Raw genomic sequence first — 19,874 nt, 5'->3', positions numbered from 1 at the left:
AAAGAAAACTACATATCCACCAGTAAACAGAAGTAGAAGATTTGAGTGGCTGTTTTATGGCTATAGCTGTAGCTAGATAATCATACAAAAATAAAAACACAATTGCCATTTGCTACAGTTTTAATATTTACAAAGAATATATCTTTAAATGAACTACTGATACAGAATAGATAAGAGATATAAACATATATTTTTTAAAATGTTTTGAACCTGTCTTTCTACCCAAATATAGCAGCCTTCTACAGTCCATTTCCCTTGAGAAGAAACAACTTGGAGGAATTTATTTGGGTAACAAACATATTCTTAACTCTTTACCCTGAAACCTTTGGGTTTTTTAGTTTTGCCATAGTGTGTTTCTTTCTTACTTGGCTTATCTTCTTTTTCAGTTTCTATACTCCTTCGAATGAATCATAACCTTTTCTTTTTTGATCATTTTTATTTTTGCTTCACTTCTGTACAAACCTCTCTTTGAAATCATTCCTTGTGGCTCCTTTTCCCACATTCCTTCAACATGTGTAATATTATGAGATTTCCCCTTAATTCACACATGACTTCCAGCTGACCTTTACTTCTCGAACTCTTAATGCTCCTTCACCCACCCCCTCCTACACATTCTCAGAATCAATGAACAAAGTGTTGCTTTGGGTTTGAGTAAATGAGAGACAGGAATGAAAGCATACTCTCTATGGGTTTACATTGCTATACTGAGAAATATGGAGACTAGGAGTGCTGATTTCTGTTGATGCCAACTGTAATAGGCGGCTAATGACTATATCCTTGGCTTTTGAGGTCTCCAGGTTCTTCTCTCTAGACACTTGAAGACTGATTTGGTCCACACTGGTCATGATGAGTTCAGACGCCAGAATCTGGGTAGGAGAACTGTCATGATACATGGTGTCCATAAAGTACTGTTTATATAACTCCACGACCTTCTGCTCTAGGTACTCATTCAACACTGCATTAGAAATAGGCTTCTGCATTTGCAGGCTGCTTTTCTCTTTGATGCTGGTTATTCTCCAGTAGGATGAGTACCTCTGGATGGGTTTTTGGGGAAAGTGGCTGGGCTGAGTGGAAATGGAATCTTCCATAGGCAAAGGAATCTCAGACGACTTTAGCAAAGGGCCATATTCAAAACTGCTCTCAGGAGGAAAATCTGTAGTCACTGAATTAATGGCCATCACCTGGCCCCCAGCAATATGTAGGTCGTTGTAATTCTTGCAAATACTTTTGCAAGAAGGTGGAACCAGGTAGGTCTCCCTGCTGGGGTCTCTACATATTTCAACTGCAGCCAAGTTTGGGCTTTCAAACACAGGATTGGGGTTTGTCTGCAGCACTGTGACTCTCTGACTTGTGCTGCGTTGGCTCTCTCTTGAATGCACTGAAGAAATAAACTCATCAGAGGATTTGCAGCTCACGTAGAGACTTCTGACTTGTGTTTCATCCACAGAGGAATAGGAAAGAGCAGCAACAGAATTTGTCTCCTCTTCCCTGTTTCCAGCCACCTGCTCATTATATGATGCACAACTCCAGTGGATGTCATTCCAGTAGGCAAGTCCACTGAGATACCCTTCTGACAGCATTCTGGAAAGAGAGTTGATGAGTAACAATGGAGAAAAAGCAGAATGGAATTTTAAAAAGTGGCAGTTGCTATAGCAACAAAGTATAGGGCAATGAACAAATTCATTTCATTCATTCACCAAACCATTACTGATTGTATACCTGCTGTGTACCAGGACTGTGGCATGTGCTGGAGATATTAAGATGAAAATGACACAGTCCCATTCTTCAGGAAGTTTCCCACTATGGGAGGAAATAAACTGGATACAAACAATTCCAACATTATGTCACTGAGGATCGTAACAGTGATAGGCACAAAGGAAGTACAGAAGAGGGGCTCCTAACTTAGCCAGCAGCAAAGAGGAAGAAGTCACAGGATGTGTCATAGGGAAAGCAACATTTCAGCAGAATGGCAAAGAGTAAGCAGGAGTTCCAGCCACAGGCACAGAGTTGTAAGAGAACATGGTGGCATGAGCTATTCACCACATACCAAGAAGCTGAGCACCAGCAGAAGTGGCTGTGAAAATAGGCTGGAATTGGATTATGAAGAGCCTTAGGAGTCAGGCAAAGGCATTTACATTCTGCCCTATAGGAGATGAATAGTGACTGAGAAGTTGCAGATTAGAGAGCAACATGACTACTGAGTTACGAGAAAAATAATGAGGAAACTTGTGGCAAGTTCTACTGAAAATGAGAGCTGTATCTTACTTATCTTTGTATTTTACCTCTAGGAGCTAGCACAGTTATTTGCATTTTGGAGAGACTCAAAAGAAATTCGTTAATTTGTGGGCCAGGGGCTCACGCCTATAATCCTAGTATTCTGGGAGGCTGAGGCAGGAGGCTTGCTTGAGGTCAGGAGTTCAACACCAATCTGAGCAAGAGCGAGACTCCGTCTCTACTAAAAAAATAGAAAAAATTAGCCGAGCATGGTGATGCACCTGTAGTCCCAGCTACTCGGGTGGCTGAGGCAGGAAGATTGCTTGAGCCCAGGAGTTTGAGGTTGCTGTGAGCTAGGCTGATGCCAGGGCACTCTAGCCTGGGCAACAGAGCAAGACTCTGTCTCAAAAAAAATTGTTAATTTGAATTAAATAATTGACAACAATGGCATGGTGTGAAATTAATTCATAACATTCAACATATCATGAAGGACCACAAAGCCTCCCTGCCCTTTGTGGCCCAGAATGGATTTTTTTCTTTATCCTTCCCACTTCTCACAATATGACCTGGAAATGTCTCTGTGCCCAACTAATGTGTTTATCTCTACCCTAGTTACTAGGAGCTTTCCTGATTATGGGCTTTCCCTTCACCTGCCTCCCCTCTCCACCCTCAGCAGTTCTCACCGAAGTCTGGAATGGCTAGAATAGGCTAGAAACAGGCAGCTGCATTTTCTAAAAAAGGAACACACCGGCATTCCTGGCACTGGAGCAACAGGAAAGGAAAATTGGTTTTCTTGGGCCTCGAGGGCCAGGCTTCTAAAACCCAGGACCTGTCAACTTGAGCCTGAAATTGAAAAGTCAAATCAGAAAAGAAGGATTATTTTTTAACCATACATAAAGGTCCTTTTTAAATTTAATTTTAGCATCTTTACATTCATGCAGTTATTATTTCTCAGGTAAATTTGTTCCTCTTTTTTTTTTTAATGGTATAAGGGTAATATTGTAAATGTTTATTTTTTCTTTTTTGGAACTATTCCAGATTTATTTACAAACGTATCAATTATTTAAATGTTTACTATATTCTAGTCACAGTTGTGTGCCATAAAGATTACAAAGCTAAAGGTCGTCAACAAATCTGTGAAGTAATTATTCCATGCTGAACACACTTAAAAGGATAAAGAAAATGCTCTTTCCTTAAAAAAGGCTTCCTAAGTGCAGTTCTGCCTTCAACAAACCTAACATCCAGGTGAAAAGGCAAATCTTACATACATGATAATGTAATAAACAAAGCAAAAGGGTTTATCATAAAGACCTAATAGTGATGCAGTTACTTCCTGACTTCCCCTACCCTAGCCCTACCCAGGCTGTAGCTAGGGCATTCCACCTTGAAAGCTTCAGAATATCATCATGGAAAATTAGGGGAAAATGAACTATGGACTTTTGATTTTCTAAATAGGTTTTAGAAACTCTTGGCAGAAATGATAGTTTTGGAGAAATGGCTTTTGAGATACCATAACCTGAGCCTTTACACTTCCGAATCCAGAATTGGGAGGGACTTAAGACATAATATTGATGCATCGACAATAGACTTAAGTGTGCTGAATCCCCTGTGCAGGGAAACAGTATTGTTTCAGAAAGATTTGGGAGCCAAGATTTGGGATTTCATAGGCAAGGCCACAGAATTCTCTCATGCCCAGCATGGTACAGAGGCCGGAGGAGAGACAGCCACATGGGTGGACAGGCCTCATCAAGTCTGCTCACACTGGCCGGGTGCGGTGGCTCACGCCTGTAATCCTAGCACTCTGGGAGGCCAAGGTGGGAGGATCGCTCGAGGTCAGGAGTTCGAGACCAGCCTGAGCAAGAGTGAGACCCCTGTCTCTACTAAAAATAGAAAGAAATGATTTGGACAGCTAAAAAATATATATATATATATATATATAGAGAGAGAGAGAGAGAGAGAGAGAGAGAAAATTAGCCAGGCATAGTGGTGCATGCCTGTAGTCCCAGCTACTTGGGAGGCTGAGGCAGGAGGATCGCTTAAGCCCAGGAGTTTGAGGTTGCTGTGACCTAAGCTGACACCACGGAACTCACTCTAGCCTGGGCAACAAAGCAAGACTCTGTCTCAAAAAAAAAAAAAAAAAAAAAAAAAAAAAAGGCAATCAGAAACCCAGATCCTCTCCCTCATGCCATTCTCAACCTCAAAGAAAAACTTGAGATCAAGTCTCTGAAGAATAAACAACAGGGTCTATGGACTAGGGGATACCAGTTGAGGGCAGAACTACTAAACTGATAATAAATTAAACATGTGCACATAGGTGCTGAGGTCCATGACCTCTCCCCTTACTCAGCTCCCTGAATGCTGGCAAAAGGAGCATCTACCTTCCAGGCAGGATATTGGAAAGACTGTTCTGGGGAATCTGACTAGCCTGAAAAGCAGAGCAATTGACATCAGCAGTTTCCCAACTCAACTGGGCAACCAGATCACCCTCCATTCAAGCTCACAATCAATAAAGCCCATTGAGCTTTTTGGATCCCTATCCTTAAATATCAATAGAATTTTGAAGCATCTAAGGAAAGGTCTGATATGAGAGAGATCAAAATGGCCACTTGGAGGAAACAAACTCGGGGGAGGGAGGCAGTTCTACCATCAACATTCTCAAAGGGATGTTAAGGGATAATATCACAATCTTGAATTATGAATGGGGTGTTATAAAAAGAAGTATTATGAAGCTCTTGGAAATTAAAAATGATAATTTTAAAACTCAATAGAAGGATTAGAAGGTAAAGTTGAGGCAAATTCTCATTTTTGAAAGCAGAACAAAAATACAAGATGGGAAATAATAAAGAAAAAGTAAAATTAGAGAACCAGTCCAGGATATCCATTATCTGAGTAATAGAAGGTTCAGAAAGCGATAACAGAGAAAATAGGGGAGAAATTCAAAGATGTAATTCAAGAGTATTTCCCAGAATAAAAGGACATGAGTTCCCAAAATAGTGGGTAAAAACAGACTTACACCTCCTCTCATTATTGTGAAATGGTACAACACTTGGGACAAAGAGAAGATCTTGTAAGTTTCCAGAAGGAAAAAAAAAAGTCACAAAAAAGACTAAGAATCAGAATCCTCAGACTCTCAACAGCAACATGAGAAGCAATAAGACAACAAAACAATGTCTAAAAATTTTGAATGAAAGTTGTTTTCACCCTCAAATTTTATGACCAAATTATCCATTAAGTATGAGGGTAAAATAGAGAATTCTTTTTGGTCACAAATCTCAAAAAACCCATTTCCCAAGCACCTTTCTCAGGAAGTCAATGAATGCGTGCTCCACTGAAAAGAGTAAGTAAATCGATAAAGCACAGACAGCTGGCACTGTGGCTTAGCTGGTTAAAGCACCTATCTAGTAATAAAGTACAGACAAGGGATATAGGAAACAGGAAATCCAGCAGAGGAGAGACACAAACGAGACCATAGACTGGGTTAGTCTGAACCCCCACTCTGGCTCCTCTTCAGTTGTGCCTCTCCTGACAGGATGAGGAGTTCTAGAGGCCAACACGATGGAGCCCACCCAGCCTCTATAGTGCTGCCTTCTAAACCACATTCCTGATACTTGGGACCTCGGAATTCCCTGCTCAAATTGCCCAAACCCAATTGCAGAGTCTGCACAGGCTTTTTACCAAATCCATCATGACTAGGGCAGACTTAGAGATTGGACATGCACATACTCCTAGGCCCAAAAGGTGATGAAGAGGTGGCTTTTTACTGGGGCTGTGGACAGACCTTGAGTGTATGGGCTGAATGTAAAGGGTATCAAGGACCAGGAAGAGAAGATGAAGACCGAAGCTCCTCAGGCCCAGGAAGTGTCAGAGGGAGTCCTACCCATGATGAGAGTGAAAGTACATTCCAGGATGAAAGCTGTGTAACAAGCCCAAAAGGCAAGCAGGGTGATTGGAACAGATCAGAAGGCTTCTGAAGCTAAGGATAAAATTGAAGACAGCTTAGTAAGTCTGATCATCATGAAATAAAATTCATATAATTGACTACCAACTTTGGGGGTAAGTTAGAAAAAGCTAAGCAAATGAAAAATCTAGACCAGCACTGTCTAGATTGGAATGATGAAATGATCTATATCTATGCTGCCCAAAATGGTAGCCAATAGCCACATGAGGCTATTAAGGACTTGAAATATGGCTAAATGCAATTAAATTTTTAATTTAATTTAATCTAAATTAATTTGTCACATGATTACTCTATTGGACAGCACAGACTTTAAAAGATATCGGAAGGTGATAACATAAAATTTTTAAGTACTGAAGACTGCTAATTATAATTGCAATTTAAAGTTCACTGGTTGATCACTGTCATAGCAATAATTCTAGAGTAACATCTGAGTAATTAATTCATTTCTGTATCTCCTTCAAGAGTTGTTGGAAAGAAGGTATCAAAAGATGGTAAACCCAGAGCATAAACTGTTAGATCTTTCATAATGAAATGGAACTAGAACACTTACTTATTTGAGACTCTTTTTGGTTTCACTATTTTGAAACAGACATGATATAGAACTTCCTTTTTTTTCTGTTTCTATTTGGAGAAGTCTAGAATGCCTGTGTGAATGGTTCAAAGAAAAATTTTAAAGATATTTTTGTTTTAATAGTGTGGTTTCCTAGGTCATCTCTTGAGGTGACAAAAGTGCTATCCCATAGAACTTTCTGGGATGATGGAAATGTTCAATATCTGTGCTAATATGATAGCCAATAGCCGCTTAAAATATGACTAGTGTGACTGAATGTTTAATTTAATTTAATTTAAATAATCATACCACAGATCTAGACAATTATCAACTCCAATTCATGATTTTTAGAAAAGTTGTGCAGCAAACAAACAAAAAACTTATGGTTTACTACATGGCTGGGTTGTAAATAGCTTTTGCATAGTCATGATAATATATATAGCACTGAAAATTGATCTAACCAAATTTATCGATACAATATAACCACAGGGTAACCATAAAGTCAGTAAACAAAAATAAACTATTATTTATCATGTAAAATATCATGTATGTGTAAAATACTATTTTGTCATGTATGGTACTGTAATACCAATAAAAATTGTCCTAGACATTTGCCTGTGTGTCCAGACTAGGTGGCCATGCCATCTAGTGACAGAAAGGAGACAAAGTTGTATATACTACTTGTTGAAGCCAGGGAAAGAAAGAGAACTAAATCCTCCTCTTCGTGGTGACAAACTAATAAATAATGCCCCAAACTGAAAATTTCAGAAGTTGCAACACAAGCATGCTATTTAAAGAAATGGTGGTAAATATTAAGTAATTAAAGGAGATAAAATAGTTGCTTCTGGAGAATGGGTGCAGGGACACCTGTTTTTCATCACAAACCTCTCAGAATTATTTGACCCAAATTATGTACAAATATAACTGTGATTAAATTTTTATTTAAAATAAAAACTAAAGATAAATATTTTAAAGTAACTAAGTGGGGAAGGGGGAAGAAGGTGGTGTTTCCTGTACAGCTGTTTGTGGTTAAAGATCTTGCATATTCTAAGGGTAAAGGAAGAAGAGAGAGACAGAGATGACTGTGTCCAAGTCTTCTCTTTATTTGGCCCTACGGAACAGGAAGGATTTGAACAGGCAGTGAGAAGGGGGAAAGAATTGCAGACAGAGAAGAACAACAAAAGTGAAGAGGTCTGTGTCATCGTTCTCATCGGGTGAGTGACAGGCACCAGTCTAGGTGGGGTGCAAGCGTTGTCTCTCAGTCATGCTCACCTAAGAGCCTTTCCTGAAATGTTCCAATTTTCAGAATCACCCTTTATTACCCCTTGTCCCCATTCAGACATACCCCAAATCTCCGGATGTTTATACTATTTCTCTTCACATTAGACAATCAGCCCTAATGGAGTCTTCTTTCATTGTATGCAGATGTATGCCAGATAATCTCCACAACAATGAAGGAAGAGGGTCTAGGATTTTGTTTTGAGTACAGTAATGGTCCCTTTTCCCTATTTGTCGTCTACTGAGAGGTTTGTTGGTATCTTAATTCTAGTGGAGTGAGAACCCTACCATTCTGATGTGTGGGGCTCAAGGCAGGCCAGTAATGTGGTGGGTCCAATGATGGAAAAGGAGAAAGCGTGCCATAGTGTTTAGGGATAGATACACCCCTGGCAAAACGAAAAGATTCCTGTGAGGGAGGAGGGGGAGGTAAGGTCAGGTCAGAGAGGTGAGTTGGGACATGCAAGGCTGAGGACATTCGATTTACCCTGCAGGCAGTACAAAGCTCTGGCAGGTAATGAAGCTGATTCACAGCATGAGGTAATCTAGCAGTAAAGTGCAAGATGAATTTCAGCAGGGTGGGATTGGAGTTAAGGACTCAGATTAGGAGACTGCTGGATTTATCCCAGTTGGAGATGATTGGGACAGGAACCAGGAGGGAGGTAGCAGAAAAGAGAGAAAGGATGAGTCTGAGAGACCAAGACTCCCAGACATGGAAATGAAGGAGACAGGGGTGTCAAAAATAACTCTGGGCCGGGCGCGGTGGCTCACGCCTGTAATCCTAGCACTCTGGGAGGCCGAGGTGGGCGGATCGTTTGAGCTCAGGAGTTCGAGACCAGCCTGAGCAAGAGCGAGACCCCATCTCTACTAAAAATAGAAAGAAATTATATGGACAGCTAAAAATATATATATAGAAAAAATTAGCCGGGCATGGTGGCGCATGCCTGTAGTCCCAGCTACTCGGGAGGCTGAGACAGGAGGATCGCTTGCGCTCAGGAGTTTGAGGTTGCTGTGAGCTAGGCTGATGCCACGGCACTCACTCTAGCCTGGGCAACAGAGTGAGACTCTGTCTCAAAAAAAAAAAAAAAAAAAAAAAATAACTCTGGGCCGGGCGCGGTGGCTCACGCCTATAATCCTAGCACTCTGGGAGGCCGAGGTGGGCGGATCGTTTGAGCTCAGGAGTTCGAGACCAGCCTGAGCAAGAGCGAGACCCCACCTCTACTAAAAATAGAAAGAAATTATATGGACAGCTAAAAATATATATAGAAAAAATTAGCCGGGCATGGTGGCGCATGCCTGTAGTCCCAGCTACTCGGGAGGCTGAGACAGGAGGATCGCTTGCGCTCAGGAGTTTGAGGTTGCTGTGAGCTAGGCTGACGCCACGGCACTCACTCTAGCCTGGGCAACAGAGTGAGACTCTGTCTCAAAAAAAAAAAAAAAAAAAACTCTGAGTCTGTGTATGTGGGGAAACGGCACCAGCACTGACCAAAATGGGGCAATAAAGAGGAGGAGGAGCTGGGAAGGAAGCAATGAATGGGTTTCACTTGGCACCTCTTGAGCCTTACATGAGATAGACTGGGTGCAAACGCCTAACTGCCTATTGGAGATTCAGGCAGGGAGCTCATTAGAGAAGTTAATTAACATCAACAGTGAAATCATCTTCCACGTGTAGGCAGTAGGAATTTATTAATATATTGGGGGGCTTGAGGAGCTTGCAAGTGTTTGTGATAACTTCTGTGGGGAGCCTGCCTGGAACAGTACAAGGCAGACGGAGCTGCAGCAAGAGCTGCAGGATCACATAGCTTTGTAAAGACTACAAGAGCTTCAAATCTATTGAACAGATCACATTTTTAAAAATCTATATTTGAAGATAAAATTTAGTTATGTGTTCAGACTCCCTAAGGAGATATATATACATACATATATATATATAGAGAGAGAGAGTCCTAGTAGTTAACAGTCCAGAGTTCTAGTTCTGATCTTGTCACTAGCTGTGGTTTTAGTCTAGTTATTGCCAAGTCTATAAAATAGCTAACATAGTACCAGTTACAACCGAGATACTATTCTAAGCACTTTTTATGTACTAATTCAATTGATCTTCACAAAGAACTCTAAGATGTAGGTGCTATTATTCTCATTTTAAGATGACAAAATTGAGTAATGTGCCAAAGTCACCAGGCATTCAAACACCAGCAGTCAGAAAACAGAGCCCAAGTTCATGTCGCTTAGCCTCTCAGAGACTCAACTTCCCGTCTATAAATTGAGAATGTGGCATTAAATTAACTCTAGAGTACCGTCAAATTTTAACATTGTGTTTGATTATGGAGAGTTAAGTGAGCAGTACTCAGAATCAAAATTAGTTTCTGAAAATTAGCAGCAGAGGGCAGCAGAGAGCACGCTAAGGAGGCTTTTGAAAGATTTTTCTAAAGCTATGCAGAGTAGTAATGCATAAAACTTATAAACAAAAATTATACATATATTGATGCATTTAATCTTCATAATGCATTTACTCTCCTAACTGGGGTCCTTAACTTCAATCTCACCCTGCTGAAAGTCATCTTGCACTCTAATGCACTTTAAAGGGCCTATTACCGTAGCTTTTAATGCACCACAACAATAAAAACAGTATTGCACACCACGATATCCTAAAATTTTAAAACATAGTAATAAAGAAAATTTAATTGGGTTTATTTTGATTAATTGTTGGCATTGTTTCTTAATAATTTTCTATTATCTGTGAAATACTGATAAGCCCAATGGATCTCTTCAAGGGTATTATAAAAGGTATACTTCAGATGTTAACATATTTATTAGACTTAATTTCATCCGAGACATAAAAACTTAACCCAATGGATTACTTTAATTTTTCAAAGATATTTTATCACCTTGATTTTTTTGTTTTTCATCTTAGAGAAGATACACAGAGAGATTTTATACACACACACAACTGGTTAAGTGTTATGACCGGTTAAGTGTCTCCGTGACTGGTTAAGTGTGAAAGAAAAGACACTTGAGGACATTTGCAGATGAGATGTTCTGGGCAAATTTAGCCTACATTAATCATTACCAGACAGGGGAATACCAAAATCAACCTTATGTGCAAATTCACAACTTAGAAATACGTGCTAAAGTACAGCACATATTGTTAAATCATTTACTTGGTTTTCAGAAAAAACTGCAATATAAATTCTTTTTAGACTAGCATTTATATAGTTTCTCATAAAACAGTTGTTATACCTATACATAAACACTTTTCAAATTTACTTATTTATTTATTTATTTATTTATTTTTGAGATAGAGTCTCACTCTTGCCTGGGCTAGAGTGCCGTGGCGTCAGCCTAGCTCACAGCAACCTCAAACTCCTGGGCTCAAGCGATCCCTCTACCTCAGCTTCCCGAGTAGCTGGGACTACAGGCGTGAGCCACCGCACCCGGCCTCAAATTTATTTGTTAATTGACAGATAAAATTGTATCATTTATCATGTATAACATGATGTTTTTAGGTATATATGCATTGTGGAATGACTAAAACTAGCTAACTAACATGGGGATTACCTCACATAGTTATCATTTTTGTGGTGAGATCACTTAACCACTCTTTTAGCATTTTTTGAGAATACAATATATCATCATTATCAACTATAGTCACCATGCCATATGATAGATCTCTTGAACTTATTCCTCCTATCTAATTTTAATTTTGTATCATGGTCAAAGGACACACTTTCAGTTTACACCTAAACAAGACAAGCATAGAGTCAAAGAGAAACACTAAAGCATGAAGAACTTAATAACAGGGAACAACCACAAAAATCTAAGTTAGGGATTGGCAAACTTTTTCTATAAAGGGCCAGATAGTAAATATTTTAGGCTTTGCAAATCATACGGACTCTGTCGCAATCCTGCCATCATGGCAAAAAAAAAAAAAAAAAACCCAGCCATAGACAATATGTAAACAAACGGCTGTGGCTGTGTTCCAATAAAACTTTACAAAAACAGGCAGAGGACCAATCTGGTCCTGGGCCATGGTTTGCCTACCCTTGACCTACATCAAAAAGCAGATGCAATAAATTGGATGGGGCATCGCACTAACAGCAACTGTGTGTTGGATGCTTTCCGTATATTACTCCTAATCTTCCAACTACACTGCACATTAGGTATTATCATAATCTGGGTTTTCCAAATGAGAAAACTGAGTTTCAGATATAACAAATACCCTTTCAAGGTCACAGAGCTACTAAGTACTAGAGGCGCGATTCAAGCCCAAGTTTACAAACTCCAAAGTGTGTGTTCTGTTCTTAGAACATATAACACTACTGCACTTAGTATCAGTATGAATTGTTGTCATAACAATAAGAAATTAGTCCTTCCAGGAAAGGGGCATCAGCCCTGATGCCATGTAATAACAGGACTTGACAAATAAAAGAAGGAAGGCACAGTGAAGTACAGAAAGAAAGGCTCCAGGGGGACAGCCAGTGCCTACCCCAGAAGGGTGGCCCAGAGGACTACGCACATGTCCCAATTATGTATCAATACTTATATGTTTTTGAAGTATATAATTAATTTATCCTCCAGTTTTTTAATCTAACCATATGAACATTTTCCCTAACCATTCCACTGCTATAACCTGGTATCATTTCACCCTTAATTTTACAACCACAGGGTAATTTAATATTACAGATGCCCTGTTTAAACACTAACTGCTCCCCATCACCTCCAGGGTTAAGTCCATACACATTAGGCCCTCATGATGTGTGGTCCTTGTCTGCCTTCCCAACTTCATCTCTGCCTGTTCCCCCAAACCTCATGCCCATCCCAGGGATTTCTACATTTTTTTTCTTCTGTCCCAAGAGCCCTGGTTCCCTACCCATCCTCTGGCCCACCACCCATAACCTTCAAGTCTCATCTCATATATTAACATTTCAAAAACCTTGGCCATCCATTCAGAATCCTTGTCCCTAAATTAGAAAAGGATTCTAGAGTCTTCTCTCCCTTACCCCAAATTATTCATCAGGATTGCATGGAACATCAGAAAAAAAATAAATCATTAGGATAGTCTTTGGAAAGGAGTAAGTAGCAACCACAAAAGGAGAGTGAGAAGATTGGGGATTGGTGGGGAGGGGAGAAATTTGGCATGATAAAGCAGGAGAACAGATCCCGCCTCTTGAAGAATATTTTGGGTGCATGCAAACTAAGACACCTGAAGAGGGTGGATTGAGATGGATGCAAAGACCTCCAGTGGCTGCACACAAATGGAGGCAGTGGGTTGGGGCTGCCTCCCAGCATCATGGGCTGTGACCTCTTGGAATTAAAGATAGGAAAATGCTTGTTATCTGCTGTCTTATAGAAGTCTTGGGCTTGGCTAGATGGGGTGCAGTTTGGTTCCCACCTGACAGTATGTCTGCTTATATAGAGCTACCTTTTAAGAGTTTTGATATAGTACATCTATAGGCACGTCTTGTTTTAGTAAATCATTTCTCATAGTGGACAATGAGGTTTGTTTTATTTTTTCCACTATGTGCAATCATTGCATAAGCCTCTGTGAATGTTTCCATAGGCCGGATTTGGAGTAGCGGAATTACTAGATCAGAGCTATTGCCAAATTTCCTTTCAAGTAGCTGGGACCAATTTATTCTCTCACCGGCAATGTCTGAGATTAACTGTTTCCACTGACATTCTTCAGCACATTATTTGTTTTAATTTTCCAATCAAATGAGCAAATTCATGTTTGCCTCAAATTAGAGAGTGAAGCAAATGGTCTTGTTAAGATTATATGTAGGCCACAAGTTATTTTTTTAATACCCCTGCCCCTCAAAATCTGTTTCATCTCTTCATCTCTCTATTTCTCCAACAATATAAATTCTAGATTCCATAATTCCAATCTAAATTTTTAAGATCTTATTGATTTGGGGATTTGCAGATAAATTACTGAAAAGTTCTCATTGAAACATTTGAATATTGGTTTGTTTGTAAGCTAATTATGATAATATAACCAAATCTGCATGACACGATTTATTTTTTTTTCAGTGAATGATACAAGAACTTTACTCAAAACAAGAAGTTTCTTTAAGAAGGACCTCCCTGTACAAAATAGCATCTGTAGTTTTCTTACTCTTATCTTTAAACACACTTTTTCTTTAGAGCTGGAAATAATCACTTAATAGCATACCTTAGATTATATCCCTATTATTTCAGATCCTACTGCATTATTGACAGGTGCTCTAAAGTATCACTCATCCATATTTTAACTCCTGTTACAAAACATACATTTTGGGATTATCTACTCATCTATCAAATATAAAGTGATTCTTACTTAGATTAATTTCTGAAAGTCTAACTTGATGGCTAAAATAATACAATCATAAATCAAGAAAGCCCTCTGTTTTCCATAATGGTTCTGCTTAGATTCTTATTACTAAAGGTAATGGCTACTTCCAAGGGCTTTATCTGATGTGTGAATTTCTTTATTTCAGAAGATGGTAAAATTTGGTGCAGAAATATTGATAAATATATTTTTGTCATAACTTGTATTTTTCTTCATATTCTTTCTTGACATCTCACAAATTGAAGAATTAAACTCTATGTATCACTTTCTTTTTTTTTTTTTTTGAGACAGAGTCTCACTCTGTTGCCCAGGCTAGAGTGCCGTGGCCTCAGCCTAGCTCACAGCAACTTCAAACTCCCAGCCTCAAGCAATCCTCCTGCCTCAGCCTCCTGAGTAGCTGGGACTACAGGCATACGCCACCATGCCCAGCTTATTTTTTCTATATATATTTTTAGTTGTTCATATAATTTCTTTCTATTTTTAGTAGAGATGGGGTCTCGCTCTTGCTCAGGCTGGTCTTGAACTCCTGACCTCAAGCAATCCTTCTGCCTCAGCCTCCCAGAGTGCTAGGATTACAGGCGTGAGCCACCACGCCCAGCCTATGGATCACTTTTTTAAATTACTTTCAATGTATTTTGACATAAAATGAGAGAACTAAAATATATAAAAACTTATCATAATAGTATTATATTTATGTTAAATTTCCTTGGTGTTATAATTGTTATTCATTATTAAATATGTTAATTATGCTTACTACCATTAACATTAACATAATTGTAGGTATGACAACCAAATGCAATGCAAGATTCTTGATTGAATCCTGGATTTAAGAAATAAAAAAGTCTTATGAACATGTGGATAATTGTAGAAACTTGAATGTGTGTCATATATTAGATAATAGTATTGTATTGATGTTAAATTTCTATGATGTGGCCAGGCGCAGAGGCTCACACCTGTAATCCTAGCACTCTGGGAGGCCAAGGGGGGAGGATCGCTTGAGCCCAGGAGTTGGAGACCAGCCCAAGCAAGAGCGAGACCCCGTCTCTACTAAAAATACAAATATTAGCCGGGAGTCGTGGCGTGTGCCTGTAGTCCCAGCTACTCAGGAGGCTGAAGCAGGAGTATCACTTGAGTCCAGGAGTTTAAGGCTGCAGTGAGCTACGATGACGCCACTGCACTCTAACCAGGGCGACAGAGCAAGAGTCTGTCTAAAAAAAAAATTTCTTTGGGGTTATAATTGTATTATAATTATGTAAAAAAAATTGCCCTTATTCTAAGGAGATACGGGCTTAAGAATTTAGGGATGGCATGTGTCCTAAAGTCAACAATATACTCTCAAACCATTCAGGAAAAAAAAAACTGTGCATGTATATGCACAGAGAAAGAAGCAGAGATGGAGTAAGACAGAGAAAGAGAAAGTAAATATGACAGATGATATAATTGATTAATACACATGGAAATATAGGTGTTCAATGTACTATTCTTTCAATTTTTATATAGGATTGAAACTTTTCAAAATAAAAATTGGGAGGGAAATAACTGTACCTACTTAAAGAAGGCATATTTATGTTGTATAGTGTTTGTTAAGAGCCTAGAGGGACAATATATTATACATCTAAAATAATCATTATGTATGTGATTGGAAATATTTCCATGACTTGATATAAGTATTTCAAACATCACTTTGCTCTGAGATAAAAGAATTAGTGTACTACCTTTGTATATCTCCAAAATGACTGTTATGATATAGATGTTTCACACAGATGTCAAATACTCTTCACTCCTCTAGAAGATTCTCAAGCTCAGAAACAATCTTCTCACACTGACCTATACAATAAATTTTATTAAAATATCAATATTAATATTCTGACCAAACCAGGTCTATAGTCAAGCACAGATATAGATATGCACAAGAGAAAGAATGTCTGAGCAGGTCCAAAGATAATTCAAACAAAAGTCCACCCATGCATGTGCTGTCTTTAATATACCAAGGCAAGTTTTTCCCAAATCACAAGCTTTTCCCAGATGACAATTCAAAAATCATCCTCACTATAGATCACATTCACTTTGAATAGATCCTGCCACATAGAAAAACACTATCACAAGCTTGCTGAACTGAATAATTGACAGTCAAATCCAGTTGGAATATGATTGTGTTCGTCGCTAAAACTGTATCACTGTAACTGAATTCAAGAGCTGTGTTGTCCCTGCAAAATCTTGCTTAGCTTTTGAGGGCTTCTTTTAAAAATGCAGAAGCTAAAACAGTGTAATAATTAGTGAAAGAGGACTGAATAAATTATACAACAAATCAGACCAGTCAAAAACTTTAAAGGTAGGCCGGGCACGGTGGCTCACACCTGTAATCCTAGCACTCTGGGAGGCCAAGGCGGGCAGATTGTTTGAGCTCAGGAGTTTGAGACCAGCCTGAGCAAGAGCAAGACCCCTCATCTCTACTAAAAATAGAAAGAAATTATATGGACAACTAAAAATATATAGAGAGAAAAAATTAGCTGGGCATGGTGGCACATGCCTGTAGTCCCAGCTACTGGGGAGGCTGAGGCAGGAGGATTGCTCGAGCCCAGGAGTTTGAGGTTGCTGTGAGCTAGGGTGACACCACGGCACTCTAGCCCGGGCAACAGAGTGAGACTCTGTCTCAAAAAAAAAAAACAAAAAACAAAAACTTTAGGTTAAAAAATATATATATTTTAGAAATGTTCAAAATGTAACACGAGGAAGCAAGAGAAGAAAACCTTTGGCTTAATTTCTTTTTGTTGTTCAACTCACTGAATGCTTGCTTAAAATTCCCACTCACTTCCGATTTGATAAGCCGGAAAAGCATTTTAGGTGTCATAAGATCAGATCTGATTTCTAGCGCTAAAGGGCTAAGAAAGTGTAAAAGGTGAAATGACAGAAAATATTAGCAGAGTTGTGGGGCCTGTTGCCTCCTCTTTCTTACCTCCACTAACCAATCTGTTCCTTTGGTCCTGAAGAAACACAGAGATTGACGAAATAGAGAGATGAACAAGCCAGCCAGTGCTCTTTCCAGAAATGTTCACAAGCCTTTCACTGATAAGACCGGGAGACTAAGCTGCCGTTGCATTGCTATTCTTTCTATAACTGATCCCATGGAAAAAGAATTGTTTTCGGTCAAGTCTGATTTGTGCTAAAGAAGCAGTGGGAAGTCCCGGGAAGTGAGGAGGCAATAACTGACAAACCCACATCAAGCCACAGAATGGTGTTTCTTCCTCTTTTTTGAAAAATGAAACCTATCTATGGAACTGTCTCATGTTAGAATAGTTTAATGCTACACATTTTGTAAAAATCCTATTAATAGAATTAAATTTTCTTTCAAGAACAATAAATTCTCTGGGAACCCTCTCCCAAAAGAGAGCCAAAGTCAGATGTAACTAGAAAATTCTCAGTTTCATCACTAATCTGTAATTTTTAAGAAGTATTATTTCTCAAGCATACTTACAATTTTTAAAAATGGAAATGAAAAAAGTTTTCTCTCTCCTATTACCCTAGGTCAAAACTTCGAGAATACACTGTATGGGCAAGATTGTAGAGAAATAAGCACTTTCCTACACTATTGGTGAGATTGTAAACATATTTAGAGAGTATTCTCCAAGTATCTGTCAAAATTTTAAATGTTCATACCCTTTGACCTAACAATTCCATTTCTATAAATTTACCCAAGTGATATGTTTGCACTTGTGCACAGACTTATGTGAAAAGATATTTGTGGCAGCGTTGTTTGAGAAAGTAAGTGATTGAAAAAATAATATCCATAAATAGGATATTGGCTAAAAAAATGAGTGTATCCCTACTGTAGAATACTATGCAAATTGTTCAGATGAAGTGGTTTTATGTCTAATCATAAGAAAAGATCTCTAAGATACATTGTTTAGCAAGAACTTATGTTCCAGTTTGTATGTTTAAGAAAAAATATTTATATGCTTGCTTATGTAATAGAATTTTTTCTATATGATGCACAAGAAATCAGAAATAAGTAATTGCCTCTCAAGTATGAGACTTACTAGTTGAACTCTTCCCTCTGGTCTGGAGGGTACAGAGGACACGTGTGATTTAAAGGAGGTCATGGCCATTTCCAGGGAGAATAGGAGCCCACACTCCAATGGGGCTGTGAATGGCAATGTCTTTCCCTTGAAGGATGGTGTATTCATTCCTTTGAAATGTTTTACTAAATATTTAAGCACAAAAGAAAAGAATGAGACTTATTTTTCATTCTATACCTTTCTGAAAGTTCTATGGGTATTTATTACTGTTTCATTTTAAAAACTAGTATCCTTAAGTAATATTTAACTTTGTTTGATTTTACAACCCAAATGTATTTATAATCTATGTCTTTTCTGGAGGGCAGACAAGTCTATCTGCAAATAGATGAGTTCTTTTGACCAAAAGCAGAAAAATTAAGTTTTTCAAAATCATTTATTTAGCTGGTTTACCCAACTGCTTCAAGTTAACCAACAAAGAATAACCCTGCCCAAATGACAACTACTTCATTGTCCTTTTCTACCTAACTCTGATCAAAGCTAAGTTCCAAACTTAGCTTTTAAGAGGCGAACATTTCCTATTAATGAGTTTGATTTTGTTTACCTTCGTTCATTGACATCTTAAAAAGTCATACTTTTAAAAGTACACTGGCGTTTTTATTTTTGTGAGTCATTGCTGATTTTCTGCACTATTTTTTCAGGGAAATTTACTTAGATCCAGTTGAAAGAGCAGGTTCCCATGTATAAGCCATAATAAGGACAGTTTTTCAAGTAGTCTGGAATCTAACTTGAGCTGCCACAAGAAACTGCAGACTCATTGCCCCAGGAGCAGGTTCAGTTGCAGAGTAATCCTATAAAATCAAGTTCAAGGATATCTCCAGGTTTTTTTTATTTCAGCATATTATGGGGATATAAATGTTTAGGTTACATATATTGCCCTTGCCCCCCCCCACTTGGGTTTTTGTAGCCCATCAAGGACTTACTTAGCTGTGATCAAGAGGCCATAGCACCTTTAGGGCCAAACATTGTTTTGTTTCACTTTAGTGTAGGTTTAACCACAAGCATGAGGATACACTAGAGTGGGTCTTACCTACCTGCAGAAACGCTCTCTGGTGGGTTCGCCAAGAACTCACCTGGCAGTACCATGAAATAACCATTGTGGGGTTATTTCATCTGCTTCAGGTTGGCTTAAGTCACATGTATTGTTTTATTCAAATACAATATGCAGAATTTTGATTATACTCTTCATTTTATCTCTTAAGTTACTCCTTTTATGGAAAAAACCTCCTTTCCAGAAAAAAAATTTCTGTAATCAAAAAGTTGGCACTATGTCAAGTTAGCTTACTATTTATCTTTTGATAAAACCTGAGTGTATGAAATTGGCTTTAAACTGCTTTCTCTTTGCTGGCTATAATAAAATAGAATTATATCCTTTGTAGCTGAAATCTTATAATATGATTTTCTATCAATCTTCTAAATGGTAGGTAAACGTTATTGCCTTGATTTCTGTGCCTCTAAATGGATAGTATACCTATTATT

At 38.6% G+C, this 19,874-nt stretch overlaps 1 protein-coding gene across 2 annotated transcripts in view; it reads right to left on the bottom strand.

Annotated features, from left to right (window-relative positions):
• Positions 1 to 474: 474 nt before the first annotated feature.
• TASL (TLR adaptor interacting with endolysosomal SLC15A4) overlaps positions 475 to 19,874 on the bottom strand; it is a 34,042-nt gene continuing 14,642 nt past the window's right edge. The window contains exons 1-2 of one of the 2 annotated variants that reach the window (XM_069463846.1): positions 16,038 to 16,092; positions 475 to 1,581 (exon numbers count right to left, since the gene is read on the bottom strand). In XM_069463846.1, coding sequence (XP_069319947.1) covers positions 684 to 1,580 — 897 coding nt within the window. In that variant the 5' untranslated portion in view covers position 1,581; positions 16,038 to 16,092 and the 3' untranslated portion in view covers positions 475 to 683. Of the gene's footprint in view, positions 1,582 to 16,037; positions 16,093 to 19,874 lie in introns of those variants that run through there. The other variant, XM_069463847.1, reaches the window with a different exon arrangement.

Source organism: Eulemur rufifrons, chromosome 30 (genome assembly GCF_041146395.1).
Source record: "Eulemur rufifrons isolate Redbay chromosome 30, OSU_ERuf_1, whole genome shotgun sequence".
NCBI classification, from domain to species: domain Eukaryota; kingdom Metazoa; phylum Chordata; class Mammalia; order Primates; family Lemuridae; genus Eulemur; species Eulemur rufifrons.
This window is presented reverse-complemented; position numbering and strand designations above follow the sequence as displayed.